We start from the raw sequence: 20,704 nt of genomic DNA, 5'->3' as shown, positions 1-20,704 counted from the left end.
TGTGTAAGTTAGGTGGATTGGCCATGCTAAATTGCCCGTAGTGTCCAGGAATGTACAGGTTAGATGGGTTCGCCATGGGACAATGGAAGGTTACAGGGATAGGTGGGTCTGGATGGGATGCTCTTTGGAGAGTCGCTGTGGACTCGATGGGCTGAATAGCCTGCTTCAACACTATCTCCAGTATGGACCAGTTTCTGTGTGTGTGTGTGTGTGTGTGTGTGTGTGTGTGTGTGTGTGTGTGTGTGTGTGTTTCTGCGTATGTGATCTACAACACTTAGAGACACACACACCATATACATACATACACACAAATGAATACACATACATATGCATGCACACAAAAATGCAGTTACAGGTACACAATGTATATACATTACACACACACTTTCATCCATGTGTGCACTTGTGAAGGACATATTAGTACGCATGTTTGTGCCAGTGCAAGACCACAAAGCATCTACATCCTCTGCGCACCGGGCACCAAGTACACACCTGACTGTTCCCTTACTGAATGAATTCAATAGGTCCATTTTCTCATAGTCTTCAGAACAATATTTCCAAATCTTTTGACAATGTGTCATCATTCATATCACTGAATGATCTAATACTGTGAATAGTCTCTGAGATTTCTTTGGCTGCAAGCTATGAATCACTTTAATAAATATGTTTGAACTGAGCTCAGCATTTGATTGCTTGACGTCTTCAGAAAGGATATGACTTAATGGAGTTGAGTCCAGTGACATCATCTTCTCCACAATGAGCTACGATTCAATCAACTAACCCTACAGTAACAGTATTAAATGGGAAAAATATTTCACAGGCAGGTCATACTACTGTAACAGAGAGTTAGAGAGTCATTGAGTCCAACTTGTCCATGCCAACCAATTATCCTAATCTGACCATTTGCCAGTATGCTGCCCCTAACCCTCAAAACCCTTCCGACACATGTACCACCAGAAGCCTTTTAGATGTTGTAATTGTACCAGCCTCCACTAATTCCTCAGGCAGCTCATTCCATACAGACACCACCCTCTGCATGAAAACATTACCCCTCAGGTCCCTTTTAAATCCTTCCCCTGTCACCTTAAACCCATGCCTGCTAGTTTTGGACTCCCATACCCGAGGGAAAAGACCCTGTCTATTCGCCCTATCCATGCTCCTCATGAATTTATAAACCTCAATAATGTCACTTCTCAGCCTCCAATACTCCAGTGAAAATAGATCCAGCCGATTTAGCCTCTCCCGAAAGTTCAAACCCTCCAACCCTGGCAACATCCTCACAATTCTTGTCTGAACCCTCTCAAGTTTAACAACATCCTTCCTATAGAATTTAGAACTTTAACTTTTTGATCAGTTAGAACATAGAACATAGAAAAGTACAGCACAGTACAGGCCCTTCGGCCCACGATGTTATGCTGTGGAATAATCCTAATCCAAAAATAAAATAACTTAACCTACATTCTCCTCAATTCACTGCATGTCCAGCAGTCACTTAAATGTCACTAATGACTCTGCTTCCATGACTACCACTGGTAAACTATTCCATGCGGTCACAACTCTCTGGGTGAAGAACGTCCCTCTGACGTCTCCTCTATACCTTCCTCCTAACACCTTAAAACTATGACCCCTCGTGGCAGTCAATCCTGCCCTGGGGAAAAGTCCCTGGCTATTGACTCTATCCATGCCTCTCATTACCTTGTACATCTCGATCAGGTCATCTCTCTTCCTCCTTCTCTCCAGAGAGAAAAGTCTGAGCTCAGTCAACCTCTCCTCGTAAGACAAGCCCTCCAGTCCAGGCAGCATCCTGGTAAACCTCCTTTGCACTCTCTCCAAAGCCTCCACATCTTTCCTATAATAGAGTGACCAGAACTGGACACAATATTCCATGTGTGGTCTCACAAGGTTTTGTAGAGCTGCAGCATAGCCTCGTGGCTCTTAAACTCGATCCCCCCGTTAATGAAACCCTATGCTTTCTTAACCTTATCCACTTGGGTGGCAACTTTGAGGGAGCTATGCACTTGAACACCAAGATCCTGCTGTTTCTCCACAATGCCGAAAATCCTGCCTTTAATCCCATATTCAGCATTTAAATTTGACCTTCCAAAATGGATCACTTTGCATTTATCCAGGTTGAACTCCATCTGCCATTTCTCAACCCAGCTCTGCATACTGTCAATGTCTCGCTGATGCCTGCAATAGCCCTCGATACTATCAACAGCACCTCCAACCTTTGTGTCATCAGCAAACATACTAACCCACCCCTCAACCTCCTCATCCAAGTCATTTATAAAAACTACAAAGAACAGAGGCCCAAGAACAGAGCCCTGAGGGACACCACTCAGCACTGACCTCCAGGCAGAATACTTACGATCTGCAACCACTCTCTGCCTCCTGTCAGCCAACCAATTCTGAATCCAGACAGCCAAATCACCCTGTATCCCATATCTCCTGACTTTATGAATGAGCCTGCCATGGGAAACTTTATCAAATGCCTTGCTGAAGTCCATGTACACCACATCCACTGCTCGACCCTCATCAACCTGTCTCGTGACCTCCTCTAAGAACTCAATAAATTTTGTGAGGCATGACCTGCCTCTCACAAAGCCATGCTGACTCTCTTTAATCACGCTATGCTTTTCCAAATAGTCATAAATCCTATCCCTCAGAATTCTTTCCAGAACCTTGCTGACCACAGACGTAAGACTGACTGGTCTGTAATTTCCAGGGATTTCCTTCTTCCTTGTCTTGAAAAGAGGAACAACATTTGCCTCCCTCCAATCTTCCGGTACGACTCCCGTGGAGAGTGAGGAAGCAAAGATCTTCGCCAGTTCTACCCTTTTCAAGAACTATTTTAAAACTGGGATGGAGTGAGCATTATAATGCTCTCTGTTAATATGATGGGCATGACAAGATTTCTGAAATGTTATACAATGGGTCCTATTTAACATGAACAAATAATTACTGATCCCTGCAGCCTTACAACCCTCTGAACTCTCTGTCAATTCTGGGTTCTTGTGTATACCTAATCTTAATACATCCTAGGCTGCAGAAATCTCTCTCCATAAGCCTTTCTACTTCTCGAATTCTCACTCCTCCTTCAGGACTCCCTCTTAGTTTAACCCATTAACCAGGCTTTTTGGTGACCACCTGTCCCAGTGACTCCTCATCAGGGTTTGTTGGTTGAAGTAATGTCCTGCATGTCATGTTATGATGGTCTACCTATTCCCCTAATATCGCAGACAGTAATGGCAAATATGAGGAGTTCTCTTCTGCGTTTCGGAGAAAGCAGAAGTATCTGTAGCAGCTCCCGAAGGTGCTAGTCACTATACTCGGCCAACTACTGTTGCATTTATTGCTATGAATCTTGTTATCTAAGAACAGCCTCTTCTGTAGATACTCAACACCGCTTTATCCCCAACCAATAATCACTAGATAGGTACAAGACAAAGCAAAGACAAAAGATCGGTGGCAGTGAACTACCTTAAACAACATTTACCCCGTACCAGAGACTGGTAGAAGTGGCACTGCCACATGCCAGGAGTGGTAACCTGTTAAAATGCTACACTTTGGCAATACTCTTATTGTGGCTTTTTTGTAGGTTTTGTTGCATAAGAATCACTTTAGAAACACGAGCTAATACTGAAACAGGGCTTACGTATTGTCTAGTTTTAGTAAAAGGATGGTCTCATTGTTAAGAAACTGAAAGAACTGAGGATGGTGGAAATCCGAAACAGAAACTGAAATTGTTGGAAAATCTCAGCAGGTTTGGCAGCATCTGCAGAGAGAAATCAAACTTAACATTTCGGGTCCAGTAACACTTCTTCAGAAATGAAATCGGATTTCTCTCCACAGGTTCTGCCAGACCTGCTGAGCTTTTCCAGCAGTTTTTGTGATCTTCTGTTTCCTCGCTACTGACACCACCCAAATCCAATCACTCCCTTACCCTTCCAGCCAGTGTAACTCACGTGGCCCCTGTTTTCAAATATGTAATTTCTATCAGTGAAACTAAATTTCTCAAGATGCCTTTAAGAAATCTTCACATTTTTAAATGTCAGCAGATGTCACATTGGTGGTTGGAACTGTTGCCTGTTTGGTTTGGATTGAAACTCTCAGGGAAAACTGGAATTAGACGCTGCACTTAATTTAATCATCTGAACCTTTTCAGTCATGTCCCCTCAAGACCATGTGTCTGCTTGTGAAAGTATTTGTTGCGGGAAGTGGATAAATATTTCCAATGCTTTTGTCTTCACTGATATGTGTGTTGGAGATGGAGAACGTATTTTCAAGGTTATTTGAACACACACACAGGATTGTTAAAGTCTCTCTGGAAAACACTAACTTACAGAAAATCCTCTTGTGTCACTTCTGTCCTGTTGCTGTCACTGGACCTGGAGAATTGATTTAGTGATCTAAGTGCATCAAAAACTATTCACATGATTACATTTTGATTCATTTCTAGTCAATTAAATTGTGCACAAAGGACTCACCTTTCTGACAAAGATCTCCAAAACAACCTAAAGTACTTGCGAAAGTTTGACTTTAAAGATTTGTACACTGAGTGAACCGTAATTAAGTGTGTTGTTGTGCTGTTTTTAATGAGATAATTTCTCTATGTATGCCCAGTTTTTCTTATTGACTGTTTGTGTGTGGGTTTTATAAATTGTATTTCTTCCTCCTACGTCCCTCCTTATCTATGTTCTATCTCATGACTGTTCTGGATTGTCCATTGTGGTAGGTTATTTTTCAATGCTCAGATACTCATTGTTTTTAGATTTTAACCAGCTTACCTTACTGATTCCAGTTTTCCTGAAGATAGCTTGGCTCTCATATATTTTTGAGCTAAATCAACTTTGATTTGAAGGATAATGGTCTTTATTCTATAAATTCTCAGCCAGTAATGGATGCAGAACCTTTTCTAAAACTGACCAAGCTACCCTGGATTTTTCAATTCTTTCAATAATATAACTAAATACCTTTTAAATGAATATCTGTCCTTTAGTTTTGCTTTAGACTCTGAAAAAGTTCTTGGGCCATTTTTCTACATTGAAGTTTCTAAATAAGTCATGGTCATTTTTCACGAGGGAGCAACAGCAAGACAAGGAAATAGCAAAATAGTGAAAAAAAATCATTGTCTGAAATTCTTTTTATTCACTCAGGATGTGGATATCGCTGGCTGGGCCCAGCAGTTATTGCCCGTCCCTAATTGCCCCTTGAGAAGGTGGTGGTGAGCTGCCTTCTTGAACTGCTGCAGTCGTCCTGCTGTGGGTTGACCCACAATGCCCTGAGGGTGGGAATTCCAGGATTTTGACACAGTGACAGTGAAGGAACAATGATATATTTCCAAGTCAGGATGGTGAGTGGCTTGGAGAGGAATTGCAGGAGGTTGTGTTCCCATATATCTGCTGCCCTTGTCCTCCTAGATGGAAGTGGTCGTGGGTCTGGAAGGTATTGTCTGAGGATCTTTGGTGAATTTCTGCAGCGCATCTTGTTGACAGTACACACTGCTGCTACTGAGTGTCGGTGGTAGAGGGAATGGAAGTCTATGTTGCCAATAGAGTAGCTGAGGGTTAATCTTGACACTAAACTAGCCTGAGGAGGCGTAAACCAGCTCATCAAGATTTATATGGAATGGCTGTACACAGTAAAGTATGATGACCTCTCAGTGTGTTGGGTGTGACAGCGATATTGTGATCCATGATATCTCATCATCTCCCGGAGAGAGTTATCCTTTCATTCTGACAGAAACTACCTTCAAGGAAAAGCAAACTCAAATGGTTCATTTGGAGCTAAACTTTGAGACAAATAGAAGTTCAGTTCTGGATCTCTCTCAGCTCTCGAGCAGCTAATGAGACTGCAGCTCACTTGAAAATTTCAAAACTTAATGCAGCAGCTTGTTGTTAATCGTAGAGATAAGGCACAGATCAGCTGTGAATAAATTAAATGGCAAACAGTTTGAACGTAGAACATACAGCATAGAACAGTGCAACACAGTACAGGCCCTTCAGGCCACAATGTCATGCTGACCTATTATCCTACTAAGATCAATCTACCCTGCATACCCTACATTTTACTATCCTCCCTGTGCCTATCCAAGAGTCACTTAAAAGCCTCTAATCTGACTCCACAATCACTGCCAGCAGCGGATCTCCCAGGCCCACCAGGTTGGCTGAGATGAATGGCCTCCTCCTGTTTCAGGAGGTAGCTAAACCATATACACAGAGGCCAAAAACTTGCAGATTAGTCACAAACAAATACAAACTGACATGCAAGTGTAGACCATTCAGCCCATCACAGCTGATCTGATTTTAACTTCAACTTCAACATATTCTCCAATAATCTTTCACTCCCACTTGGTCATCAAGAATATCCATACACCCTGCTTCAAAAATATTCAAAATTCTGCATCCGCTGCTTTTGAGGAACGGAATTCCAAAGACTGTCAACTGTCTGAATGTTTTAAAAATTATGACCCCAGTTTAAGATTCCCCCACAAGCAGAAACACCCTCTTCCACACCCACCCATTCAAGTCCCCTCAGGATTTCCTTTGTTTCCATTAAGCCATGTCTGACTCTCTAAACTCCAGAGAATACAGGCCCAGCCTGTCTATCCTTTCCTCATTAGGCAATCTACTCATTCCATTGATTCGCTTCGTAAACTTTCTCTGAATTGCCTCTAACATATCAACATCCTTCTGTAAAATGCAGTGACCAGTACTGGGCGCAGTATTCCAGATGAATTCTTATCAATACCCTGTGTAACTAGTGTATAATCTTCCAACTCTTGCATTCAATTCCCCTCACAATAAACCACAACATTCTATGAGCTTCCCTGATTACTTGCTGTATCTGCAGAGTGACCTTCTGCGCTTTGTATACTGGGACACCCAGATTTCTCTGTAGCTCAGACATCTGTAACAACTCACTATTTAGATCAGATGCTTCTTTTTCACTCTATCTGCCAAAATGGGCAATTTTACACTTTGTCACTTTGCACTTCATCTGTCACAATGTTGTCCTCTTACTTAATCAATCTATACCCCTTTGTAGGCTTGTAATGTTCTCCTTACAACTTACATTCCTACTATTCTTTGAGCGATCAGCAAATTTTACTCCCATACCTCAGGCCCCTTCATCCAAATCATTCCTAGAAATTGTAAAGAGTTGAGGTCCCAGCACCAAGCAACTTGTGACATCCTGCCATCCTGAAAAAGATTTATCCTACTCTCTGCTTCCTGTTCACCAGCTAATTTTCTCTCCACATCACTGTGTTACCCCCTACGGCATGAGTTCTTATTTTCTACAGTAATCTTTAATGTGGCACCTTATCAAATGCCTTCAGGAAATCTAAATACAATCCATCCACTGGCTCCCCTTTAACTACAGGACAGGTTACTTTTTCAAAGAACCCCAATGAACCAGTTAAAGCTGATTTCCCTTCAACCAAACCATATTGGCTCTGCCTGATTAGTTAAAACTTGTCCAAGTGCCCTGCTATTACACCTTTAATAATAACTTCTAATGTTTTCCCGATTACAGACATTAAGCTAACTGACCTATGGTTTCCTGCTCCCTCCCTTTTAAATAAAAGAGTTGCATTGAACCTTTCCAAACTAAATGAACCTCCCCCAAATCTAATGGGTTTTGGAAAATTGAGATCAACACATCAACTAATTCGCAAATTTCTTTTAAGACCTGAGGCAAAATCCATCAGGACCCCAGGACTTGCCAACTCACTGTTCCATCTTAATTAGTACTATTTCCCTGGCAATTATCATTTTCGCCAGTTTCTCCCATTCTTTCAAGTTATGATTTGCTGCTTTTTCTGGAATGCTACTTGTTTCCTCTCTAGTGAAGACCATTCAATTCATCTTCCATCCCCTTAGTCCATTACTAATTCCCCAAATAATTTTCTACAGGACCAACATTTACTTCATTAGCTTTTTTTCATTCATTCACGGGATGTTGGTGTCACTGGCTGGGTCAACATTTATTGCCCATTCCCAATTGCCCAGAGGGCAGTTAAGAATCAACCACATTGCTGTGGATCTGAAGTCACGTGTAGGCCAGACCAGGTAAGGATGGCAGATTCATTCCGCAAAGAGCACTAGTGAGCCAGATGGGCTTTTCCAACAATCAGCTATGGGTTCAAGGTCATCATTAGATTCTTCATTCCAGATTTTTAAAAATTTGAATTCAAATACCACCATCAGCAGTGGTAGGATGCAAACACAGGTCCCCAGATTATTACCTGCATTTCTTGATTAACGGACCAGCTATAATACCACTAGACCATCACCTCCCCTTTAATGAAGGCTAATTTAAATTTCTGATCAGTTTTGATATTTCATTGGTGTTGATAATACAATATACTTGGTCTTTGCTCATATTATCCAATTGGCACTAAAGAAAAGTGCAATGCCAAACATTTCATGAGACTTTTATCCAAAAAATCTCAAGTTGGTTTGAATTTAAAAATTGGGAACTGGAGCAGTATTTAAGTAGAATTTATGCTTTATTTAGAATTAAACTGGTAGCATATACCAGCTCTAACCATTGATGAAACCACAAACTGAAATCTTTCTCAGAACGAAATTGATTGTAATTTTGTTTAGAGGAAAAGGAACATTAATGTTGCACAAATTTCACATTGTTTGCAGTTACCGCATGTAAGGCTGGGCTGAATTCTGCTAAACTAGAATCATCTTGCCTGCTATTAGCATATTCAGTCTACCATTTTCATATATGGATATCAGCAATATTTGAGTTGGTTTAATGTCAGGCTGAAATGCTCAACAGCTTCAGATTGCGCTTGTAAATTTAAATTCCTTGCCTGTGGGACCCTGTGGGATGGTGCACTTTGCTCAAGCTGTTTGCTGGTTTCAAAGCCTCCATTAACAACAGCACAGCAAAGTCACACCTTCTGCCTGTGCTATAAAGATTAAATCATCTACAGCCTGTCGGTAGTAGCTTGTCAGCCACGTCAAACACTGCCTTCCCACCAAATGGAATGAGCAATGTATTCTAACTTGCCTTGTCCACCCACAGGCTCTGAAGGATGATGATGAAGATGTTGAGACAGGCCTCACTGCAGAAGGGAAGGAAGAAGAAAAGGAAGAGGAGAAACTTGGGAAGCTGCAGTTTTCTTTGGATTATGACTTCCAGAACAATCAGGTGGGGTGAAATTCCTCCTAAGAACATAACAGATTTCTGTAGCTATCTAATGATACAGTGTTGACAAGCATTATCCCCTCAACAAAGCTATCAGATTTGGAATTGCAGTGAGTGTGGTGTATGTTTAACATGGCTTTAATACGGTTTTATTCCTGCCTTAGTTTGCCAAACGTCTTAGTTTAAAACAAACAATGGGCTTTGGAGAAAGAGTTTGAGTTAATTGAATCTCAGATTCCCAGGTGAACGTTGCTGAAAGGCCATTCGTGACAACGCCTTAATCCAACTGATGCTCCCTTACAGAGATGAATATCTGCTCAAATTGTTCAGGCCTTCTTCCCAAAGTGGCCATCACATGAAACAAGGGTCTGAGTGCTGGCCACTTAATGAAGAGCTGGAAAATCTTCGAAATCCCACCCTCAGGATTTGTCACAATACACTTAAGGTTATGGGCAAAGGCAGGGAAGTAGACCTGAGGAATGTTGGATCAGCCATGATCCTATTGAATGGTGGAGCAGGCTGAATGGCCTACTCCTGTTCCTATTTTCTATGGCCTTACGGTCTCCAACCAGTTGTCTCGATGTTAGGTGGATTGGCCACGCAAAATTGTCTGTAGTGTCCGAAAATGTGCAGGCTAGGTTGGGTTAGACATGGGAAATGCAGGGTTATAGGGATATGGTAGGGGGGTGGGTCTGGTTGGGATGCTTGTCAGAGGTTTGGTGTGGATCGATGGGCTGAATGGCCTACTTCCACACTACAGGAATTCTATGATTCGATTCCATGATTCTATATATCTCCACAAGGGGATACCTAACCAATAAGAGGCCAATAGATAGATAGTTAGGAACAGATGTGTCAAAAGGTGTGAGGGAGTGGTAGAAGGATGATTTTATACAGGACAGTCTGGCTTTTCGCCAGCCTACCCACTAACAAGCACAGGGTAACCCTATGTTGGGTATCCTGCCTCAGTCATCATTGTAAACGGGCCTCCCTCAATTCCCAACTGACGCCTTCACATCTTCATGATTTTCCGTCTCAGGTCTTCACATCACTGGCAGCTCATTCCCAACTCTTAGATCTTTGAGCATGGAGCAAAAGTCCCACAGCGTGGCGGAATCCGGAGACCAACTCATGGCTTTTCCTCTCGACTACCACAATGTCATCATTCAGCAATTATGCCCAAACAGTGAAAATAGGATCGGGTGTAGGCCATTCTGCCCTTCCAGCCTGCTCCACCATTCAATACAATCTTGGCTGACCATCCAATCCAGTATCCTGTTCCCACTTTCTCCCCATACCCTTGGTCCCTTTAGCCCCTGGAATTATATCTAACTCCTTCTTGAAACTGTTCAATGTTTTGATCTCAATTGCTATCTGCAGCAGAGAATTCCACAGGCTCCCACCTCTCTTGGTGAAGAAATTATTTCTCATCTCAATTATAAATGGCCTATTTCATATCCTTAAAACACAACCCCTGGTTCAGGGCTCCCTGGTAATCCACATTATCCTTCCAGGACACCTGATAGAATTTTGCAGGTTTCTATGAGATCACCCTTCATTCTTCTAAACTCCAGTGAGCATCGTCCTAAACAATCCATTCCCTCTTCATAGCTCAATGTACGATGGCTGGTCCCCAGTGCCTACCCGCAACGCCCCAGTCATTAATGTCAATTGTCAGCATGTCAAAGGGTATCTTTGTATTGTCATTGCCTCCCTCGAGAATTGTCCATTTGAGAAAACTTCAGCTGATGGGTGAAGAGGCACGTTTCGTCCATCCGACCATGGTATCTGGCTGATCAAAGTTGATTTTACGTGAACTCCTGTGAGCCTACATGTTTGCAGCAACTGAAGAGGACACAGAAAACAAGGCTTTTTTTTAACATTCTTGTAGTCCTGCCATGGTCTTTCGATCTATCTCGAAGATCTCCATGTTACTGTCAGCAAGAGAGCTGACAGTGAGATGGGGAGAAGCTCCTTTACTCAGAGAGTTGTTAGGATTCGGAATGCACTGCCTGGGACAGAGGTGGAGGGGAGTTCCAGAGGAGGATTCAAAGGAGATCTGGATGTGTATTTGATCGTGGTGGAGAGTGAGACTCATTTGGAGGATGGTACAAACATGATGGGGTGAATTCTCACCTTCGGTACTGTAACATTCTAAGTTTGACAATCTCATTTTCAGCATGTTGTTCTGGCCAGAGCCAGCAGCATTAGTCACCTGTGGTCTCTTCCCCCTATCCTCCATGAAAGATGATATTTCTGAAAGATATGGGGTCTTGTTTCAAGCAGACCCCACCCAGCCCATCACGCCAGCCTCCCAGCTTCTTCCTCTCAACTCAAGCCCTGATCCAGAGGCAGCTTAAAACCAATAGTATTAGCCAGAAGTTACATAGCACAAACACCAATGAATATAAACAACTTTCCTAAATGCTCTCCAGTGAGCTAGGATCTGAGCAAATGAACAGAAGCCTGATGAAGAAGCAGCTCCCATTGTATTCACTCATTGCTTGATTTTAGACTCTGGGCCACAAAGTGTCCCTGAATTCACCTGCAATTCCTTTTCTGATGAACAGAGACAAACAGCAGATGACACAACGTTATTGAAGAAGGAGTTAGCACAGTCCTTAGGAAACTTGCGCATTCTACTCCTAATTGACTTGCCCTAAAAGTGAATCGACTTTCCTCACTAAATGATCTTTCCACTGCAGGACGAAACAATAATAGAAACACTCAGGCCAGCTGACAGCTCTCATCTGTGTCCTGGAAGGTACTGCAAAGTACTTGAAATGGGTTTGCCTGTCTGATCTGAACTCTCTTGTGTTAATGCCATTCCCATCGGTCCATTAATGAAGTGCATTTATGTTTGAGCAGGAACCTCCTAGCTATTTCATTTCAAGTTTTCATGAAGGAAGAAAGGCACCATGTGAGGTCTGCAGTGTCTGGGGCTTACAGAAGATCCTGGAGATCAGATTAGTTTCATGTTTAAAAATAGAGCTCAGTGCAGCTTGTAGTGTCGGAGTTATTGAGGGACATTTGGAATACACCAAAAAGTGCAATTAATTTTCGTGCAAACTTTCATTCATTTTTAAACAAACCAAATACAAAGAAGCATTGGTCATTGAATGAATCAGCAGTTAATATTCCAAAACATTGGACAGGCAAGGTTAACATTCTCTGATTACACCACAGGGCTGCTCTCTTGTTAGAAAAAGCCAACTTGTTGGAGTTGAACTAGAGGGTCACCACACCTCAGGCAAGGTGAGAGGTTGAGAAGGAGAGTCCTTCACAGTGAGTTCAGCCAGCGTGGGAACTGAGTCCATGTTGTTGGTGCTACTCTATATCAGAAACCAGCTGTACGGCTCACTGAGCTAACCAGCCCCTTCACATTGATAGTCAACTTCTTTGTACAATAAGGTTTGTGTGAAGACAGCTGTCACTCACAATGAGTAGCATGATATTGATTTTAATGTGCGGAACAGTGGTTCAGTGGTTAGCACTGCAGCCTCACTGCGCCAGGGACCCGGGTTTGATTCCCACCTCAGGCGACTGTCTGTGTGGAGTTTGCACATTCTCCCCATGTCTGTGTGAGTTTCCTCCGGGTGCTCTGGTTTCCTCCCACAGTCAAAAGATGTGCAGGTTAGGTGGATCGGCCATGCTAAATCGCTCATAGTGTTCAGGGGTATGTAGGTTATAGGGGGATGGGTCTGGGTGGGATGCTCCAAGGGGCGGTGTGGACTTGTCGGGCCAAAGGGCCTGTTTCCACACTGTAGGGAATCTAATCTAATCTAATCAAATTCGTGATTGAGATAACAAAATGTGGAGCTGGATGAACACAGCAGGCCAAGCAGCAACTCAGGAGCACAAAAGCTGACGTTTTGGGCCTAGAACCTTTCTAGGGTAGAACCTAGAGGATGTGCTCCTGAGATGCTGCTTGGCCTGCTGTGTTCATCCAGCTCCACACTTTGTTATCTTGGATTCTCCAGCATCTGCAGTTCCCATTATCACAGATTCGTGATTGAGAATTGGTTTTGTCACATTAGTTTCTGATCAGGTGAACTTGTTATCCATTAATCTGTGTCAATGATTAGGCTCTAATTTCATATCCAGGAGGGGATGTTTGATTTAAACAGCTTGACCCTGGCGTTGCTAAGCTCCAAGTATTTACAATTGGTCCAGTTGGATAATGTCTGACACAGAGAATTTACTTGAAGGAATTGCTTCCAATATCATTTGCAAAAATATTGAAAATCGTTTTACTGCAATGTGAATCTCCCACTTTCATTGATTCCTTGATTTCCAAATTCTCACTTCTCTGCTTTAATCGCTCCAAGGGTCTTGCTCCTCCTTATTTCCACATGGCCTCAGCCCTCCAGTTAAAATATGGCAGGACAGCTTAACAGAGGGGAATACATGGCTTCAGAAATAAAGGATATCATGTATGTACTTATGTGTCTCAGAAGGACACATTTACAGGAAAAGGAAAAGACACCAGGTTGTTCTCTGGGGTTCAGAACTCAAGCTCGGCTCGAGCTCAGTACACAAGTTACTTTGGTGTATTCACAAGGCAAAGGACAAACGGATTGCAAGCTTATGGAAGTAGCCATGCTGTGGCTTAAGGGTGTGCAGGCAGAAAAGGAATAGCTGATGACCAGACAGTCCAAGGGAACCAGGCAGAGAGTGCAGATATCTCCTGAGATAATCACACAAGCTGGTTTTCCAGTTTGGGGATTGGTGAGGGCAACGGTACCTCAGAGAAGCAGACCTGATGGGCTGAAGGGACTTTTTCAGTGCTGTGGGCCTTTATGAATCTTTAAGTAGAGTCAGAGCCAAATCAGTCACACACCTGGCTGTTGAACTGGACTAGAATGAGGACAGAGGAGTGGTAGAGTAGCACTGACCAGAGAATGTTTATTTAGGGGAGAGACGGGCTGGGGGGGTTGGGTCACCTGTACTACTTTCCCCTAATAGGGCCTCCCACAAGTTTGTGTCTGATAATGTTGACATGGGGTGCCTTGACACATTTTATTAAATGAAAGGTGCTAATCAATGCAGGTTGTTGCTGAGAGCTGTTTGTTTTGTATCATACTAACAGCTCATCGTGGGCGTTATTCAAGCTGCTGAGCTCCCAGCTCTCGACATGGGAGGAACATCTGACCCGTATGTGAAAGTATTCTTACTGCCCGACAAGAAGAAAAAGTATGAAACCAAAGTTCACCGAAAGACGCTGAATCCAGTTTTCAATGAGTCCTTCATCTTCAAGGTAATATTTGGTTTCAGGTTCTCAGCAGATCTGAATCCACAAATGACAATGATACTCTAATACCTGCCCATACCCCACCCCGGGAGCCTCTCCTTGTAAGTGAGATTGGATGCTACATCAATTACACTGCGGTAATACTGTGACTAGACTCACATCATTCACTCCAAAAGGTTCAAGCAAGCAGTTCTATTTCCCAGCCCCTCTTCACCTGATACAGACACAGAAAGTGCTGGAGAAACTCAGCAGGTCTGGCAGCCTCTGTGCAGAGAGAGACAGAGTTAATGTTTTGAGCCTGCTATGAATTTTCTTGACAGCGGGAGAAATTTCAGTATGCTGGTTACTGGTACCGGGCAGGTGTTTGAGGAATGCCAGCGTTGGCTGGGTCATCCCTGCCACAAGCTGAAGGTGTGTCCTAAAAATGAGCACCAGGACCGTTTGTAACTACCAGTCACCAGCTGCCGTGGATGATTCTATCCTCATTGAGACGGTCAGTCTGGAACTGGCTTCAATTAAGACCCTATATTTCCCTCTAATTGCTCATGCAGTAAAGTCCCAATTAACCAGATCCCAAACATCCGGAATCACCATTCTGAATCTCAGATGCTGGCTACATGAGAACTCTAGCTACCCAGGATCTGGGTAATGGAGCTGTGTGAAGAATGTAGAGTGAGATTCAGTGTATCTGGTGGACGCTCAAAATGACAGCGACCCTTACTCACAGCAAGAACCTGTGTTTGGGTCTTCTAATTGTTACTGTAGCTTCCACGAGCTCTGTCCGGCCAAACAAATTTTTATAAGAATGTAGAGTAGGCCATTCAGCCCCGCAAGTCCTGACTATTACTGCCCATGGCATACCTTCATTTGCTGTTATGACCTGAGGTGGGACTTGAACCTGGGGGAGGACTGACTCAGAGGGAACAGCGTTACACCATTTACCCCCAGTGGGAGGGAAGTAGCAGGGGAGGGATGGGGATCAGGAGCTGGGAGGGAATTGAGGGTAGCTGGTGGGGAAATGGGGGTAGTAGAAAGGGATAACAGGGTGTGAGGCTGGATAAACACAGCAGGCCAAGCAGCATCAGAGGAGCAGGAAAGTTTGACGTTTCACATCAGAAGAAGGGTCTCGACCCAAAACGTCAAACTTTCCTGCTCCTCTGATGCTGCTTGGCCTGCTGTCTTCATCCAGCCTCACACCCTGTTATCTCAGAGCCTCGAGCATCGGCAGTTCCTACTATCACTGTAGTACAGAGGGGATCAGGCTTGGGAGAATTATCATTATGAAATATATCCTCCAAAGTAGACCAGCTAGGGTGGAATGTGGACAAATGTTGCTGTGTTTCATGCATTCTGTGTCGGTGTATAATGTGAATTTCTCACCCAGGCTGACCTGTTGTCGGTTTTCTCAGATTCCGTACTCCGAGCTGGGAGGGAAAACCCTGGTGATGGCTGTGTATGACTTTGATCGATTCTCCAAACATGATGTCATTGGAGAGGTGAAAGTACCAATGAACACTGTGGATTTTGGCCATGTAACAGAGGAGTGGAGGGACCTGCAAGGAGCCGAGAAAGAGGAGGTTAGTATCTTCACTTCACCTCAGCTGGGATCTTGTTGTGCCCAATCTAAGTACAGTTTCCAGCTCCAGTTCCTCCAAGCTCCAAAGGTGCACTCCTCAGTCAGTTGTCACATATTACTCTGGATTTTGCAAGGTCAATGTGAAAACCAGCACTTCCTGGGCTAACGCTTGTGTTAGGATGAGATGTGAAGGCTCAGTTAGGGCGCTTGAGGGCTACGAGCTAGCCAGGAAATACCTAAAGAGAGAGCTCAGAGAGCCAGGAGGAGACATGAGAAGTTGTTGGCGGATAGGATCAGGGTAAACCCTAAGGCTTTCTATCGGTATTTAAGGAATAAAAGAATGACGAAATTAAGATTAGGCCCAATCAAGGACAGTAGTGGGAAGTTGTGTGTGGAGTCAGATGAGATAGGGGAAGCGCTAAATGAATATTTTTCAACAGTATTCACTCTAGAAAATGACAATGTTGTCAAGGAGAATACTGAGATACAGGCTACTAGACTAGGTGGGATTGAGGTTCATAAGGAAGAGGTATTAGAAATCCTTCAGAGGGTGAAGATAGATAAGTCCCCTGGGCCGGATGGGGTTTATCCTAGGATCCTCTGGGAAGCCAGGGAGGAGATTGCTGAGCCTTTGGCATTGATCTTTAACTCATCATTGTCTACAGGAATAGTGCTAGATGATTGGAGGATAGCACATGTGGTTTCCCTGTTCAAGAAGGGGAGTAGAGACAACCCTGGTAATTATAGACCAGTGAGCCTTACCTCAGTTGTTGGTAAAGTGTTGGAAAAGGCTATAAGGGATAGGATTTATAATCATCTAGAAAAGAATAAATTGATTAGGAATAGTCAGCATGGTTTTGTGAAGGGAAGGTCGTGCCTCACCAGCCTTATTGAGTTCTTTGAGAAAGTGACCAAACAGGTAGATGAGAGTAAACCAGTTGATGTGGTGTATATGGATTTCAGCAAGGCGTTCGATAAGGTTCTCCACAATAGGCTATTGTACAAAATGCGGAGGAATGGAATTGTGGGAGATATAGCAGTTTGGATCGGAAATTGGCTTGCTGAAAGAAGACAGAGGGTAGTAGTTGATGGGAAATGTTCATCCTGGAGACCAGTTACTAGTGGTGTACTGCAAGGGTCGGTGTTGGATCCACTGCTGTTTGTCATTTTTATAAATGACCTGGATGAGGGCGTAGAAGGATGGGTTAGTAAATTTGCAGACAACACTAAGGTCGGTGGAGTTGTGGGTAGTGACGAAGGATGCTGTAGGTTGCAGAGAGACATAGATAAGCTGCAGAGCTGGGCTGAGAGGTGGCAAATGGAGTTTAATGCAGACAAGTGTGAGGTGATGCACTTTGGTAGGAAAATTTCACAGTAATTATCAAAGAATACAGGATCTCATTGGTGGTCTCTTACTAAGAATTTAAAATCAGAGCCATACAGCATGGAAAAAGACCTTTCAACCCAACTCGTCCATGCCAACAAAAACAAAGTTGCTGGAAAAGCTCAGCAGGTCTGGCAGCATCTGTGAAGAAAAAAACCAAGTTAATGTTTCTGGCCCGGTAACCCTTCCTCAAAATGCAGGGTTTTTTTCTTCACAGCTGCTGCCAGATCTGCTGAGCTTTTCCAGCAACTTCTGTTTTTGTTCCTGATTGACAGCATCCGCAGTTTTTTTGGTTTTTATCATCCATGCCAACCACACTTCCTAAGCTGAACCAGTCCTATTTCCCTGCATTTGGCCCATATCCCTCTAAACCTTTCCTATCCATGTATCTATCCAAATGTCTTTTAATTGTACCAACCTCCACCACTTCCTCTGGCAGTTCACTCCATATATGCCTTACCCTCTGGGTGAAAACGTTATCTCTCAGGTCCCTTTTATATCGTTCTCTTTCACCTTAAACATATACCTTCTAGTTTTGGACTCTGCTATCCTGGGGAACAGACCTCACCTATGCCTCTCATTACTACCTAAACATCAATGAGAAGTAGTCTTGTGAATAGCCTCTTTGAAGACTTAAAACAACAATGTTAGGGCACAGCAAACAAAAACTTCACCAACACCTTCCACCCCAACCTTCAGTTCACCTGGGCCATCTCCAGCACATCCCTCACCTTCCTGGACCTCTCAGTCTCCATCTCAGGCAACCAGCTTGTAACTGATGTCCATTTCAAGCCCACCGACTCCCACACCTACCTAGAATACACCTCCTCCCACCCACCCTCCTGCAAAAATTCCATCCCCTATTCCCAATTCCTCCGCCTCCGCCGCATCTGCTCCCACGATAAGACATTCCACTCCTGCACATCCCAGATGTCCAAGTTCTTCAAGGACCACAACTTTCCCCCAACAGTGATCGAGAACGCCCTTGACCGCGTCTCCCGTATTTCCCGCAACACATCCCTCACACCCCGCCCCCGCCACAACCGCCCAAAGAGGATCCCCCTCGTTCTCACACACCACCCTACCAACCTCCGGATACAACGCATCATCCTCCGACACTTCCGCCATTTACAATCCGACCCCACCACCCAAGACATTTTTCCATCCCCACCCCTGTCTGCTTTCCGGAGAGACCACTCTCTCCGTGACTCTCTTGTTTGCTCCACACTGCCCTCCAACCCCACCACACCCGGCACCTTCCCCTGCAACCACAGGAAATGCTACACTTGTCCCCACACCTCCTCCCTCACCCCTATCCCAGGCCCCAAGATGACATTCCACATTAAGCAGAGGTTCACCTGCACATCTGCCAATGTGGTATACTGCATCCACTGTACCCGGTGTGGCTTCCTCTACATTGGGGAAACCAAGCAGAGGCTTGGAGACCGCTTTGCAGAACACCTCCGCTCAGTTCGCAACAAACAACTGCACCTCCCAGTCGCAAACCATTTCCACTCCCCCTTCCATTCTTTAGATGAAATGTCCATCATGGGCCTCCTGCAGTGCCACAATGATGCCACCCGAAGGTTGCAGGAACAGCAACTCATATTCCGCCTGGGAACCCTGCAGCCTAATGGTATCAATGTGGACTTCACCAGTTTCAAAATCTCCCCTTCCCCAACTGCATCCCTAAACCAGCCCAGTTCGTCCCCTCCCCCCACTGCACCACACAACCAGCCCAGCTTTTCCCCCCCACCCACTGCATCCCAAAACCAGTCCAAACTGTCTCTGCCTCCCAAACCGGTTCTTCCTCTCACCCATCCCTTCCTCCCACCCCAAGCCGCACCTCCATTTCCTACCTACTAACCTCATCCCACCTCCTTGACCTGTCCATCTTCCCTGGACTGACCTATCCCCTCCCTACCTCCCCTCCTATACTGTCTCCACCTATCTTCTTTACTCTCCATCTTTGGTCCGCCTCCCCCTCACTCACTATTTATTCCAGTTCCCTCTCCCCATCCCCCTCTCTGATGAAGGGTCTAGGTCCGAAACGTCAGCTTTTGTGCTCCTGAGATGCTGCTGGGCCTGCTGTGTTCATCCAGCCTCACATTTTATTATCTTGGAATTCTCCAGCATCTGCAGTTCCCATTATCTCCAAAAGCTGTTAGTTGTTTGGCAACAAGTTCCAAGAAAGTCTTCCAACTCCTCGATGTAATCCGAGGAGACAGTGATCTTTATTCTCTGCTGGTCAAACTTAATAGTAACGTCACTGCAGCCCCACAGCAAACACAGGACTGGACAAGATCAGAAATTGATGTAAAGGTCACAGATTTCGCACTGCACTGTCCAATTGTGTTACAATAATATTGCACAATTGCTGAAACACGGAAACTAGGGGCATGGGTAGACCATTTGAGTCTGTTCCACCATTCAGTATGATCATGACTGTTCATCCAACTCAGACCCCCATTCCCACTTTCTTCCCCATACCCTTTAGCCCTAAGAACTCTATCTAACTCCTTCTTGGACAACATTTACTGTTCTGGCAGAGAATTCCATACTCACCACTCTCTATGTGAACAAATGTCTACTTAATTTTTTGTAGCAGTTTTACAACATTTAGGACACTGCATTAGTGCAAACTGTTGTTACAAAATTTCATCATTTTTGGTTATAAAGCTAAGGACACAACGACATTGGTAATAAGAGCATGATTAGGCTATTCAGCCCCTCGAGCCTGCTCCGCCATTCACTATGATCATGGCTGTTACGATTATGTTTCAAATTGCACGTTCCCATTTACCCTGATAAACTTCAATTCCTGGCCTCACAAGAGTTGATCCTTCTTTAAAATTTTCAATGACCCTGTTTTGACTACCTTCTCAGGTGGGGGTTCCAAAGTCACACAACCCTCTGGTGGAATAAACATCTCCCCATCTCTGTGCTAATTTTAAACAGTGTTCCCTGTTTCTGGACTGACCCACAAAGGGGAAACATACTTTCCACATCCACCTTGGTCAGACCATTTAGGATCTGATACGCTTCAATCAAAACACCCCTCACTCTCAAAACCACAGTGGAAACAAGCCCAATCTGTCCAATCTTTCTTTATTAAACACCTGACTCATCCCACGGATCAATCCAACAAACCTCCCTTAAAACCCCCCAACACATTTGCACCCTTCCTTAATGAGGCCAATGCATACAGTTTTAAGATGTGGTCTCACCAAAGCCCAGTAACAGTGTTACTTTTACATTCAATTTCACTCATGATAAACAGTAGTATCCCATTAGCCTTCTTTATTACTATCTGTACCTGAACCCT

General features: G+C 44.1%; 1 protein-coding gene across 3 annotated transcripts in view; it reads left to right on the top strand.

Annotated features, from left to right (window-relative positions):
- Positions 1 to 20,704, top strand: part of syt1a (synaptotagmin Ia) — a 512,169-nt gene that overhangs the window by 448,480 nt on the left and 42,985 nt on the right. For 2 of the 3 annotated variants that reach the window (XM_059652600.1, XM_059652599.1), the window contains 3 exons: positions 9,046 to 9,171; positions 14,258 to 14,425; positions 15,829 to 15,996. In XM_059652600.1, coding sequence (XP_059508583.1) covers positions 9,046 to 9,171; positions 14,258 to 14,425; positions 15,829 to 15,996 — 462 coding nt within the window. The remainder of the gene's footprint in view (positions 1 to 9,045; positions 9,172 to 14,257; positions 14,426 to 15,828; positions 15,997 to 20,704) is intronic. The other variant, XM_059652601.1, reaches the window with a different exon arrangement.

This window comes from Stegostoma tigrinum, chromosome 18 (genome assembly GCF_030684315.1).
Source record: "Stegostoma tigrinum isolate sSteTig4 chromosome 18, sSteTig4.hap1, whole genome shotgun sequence".
Lineage (NCBI taxonomy): Eukaryota > Metazoa > Chordata > Chondrichthyes > Orectolobiformes > Stegostomatidae > Stegostoma > Stegostoma tigrinum.
This window is presented reverse-complemented; position numbering and strand designations above follow the sequence as displayed.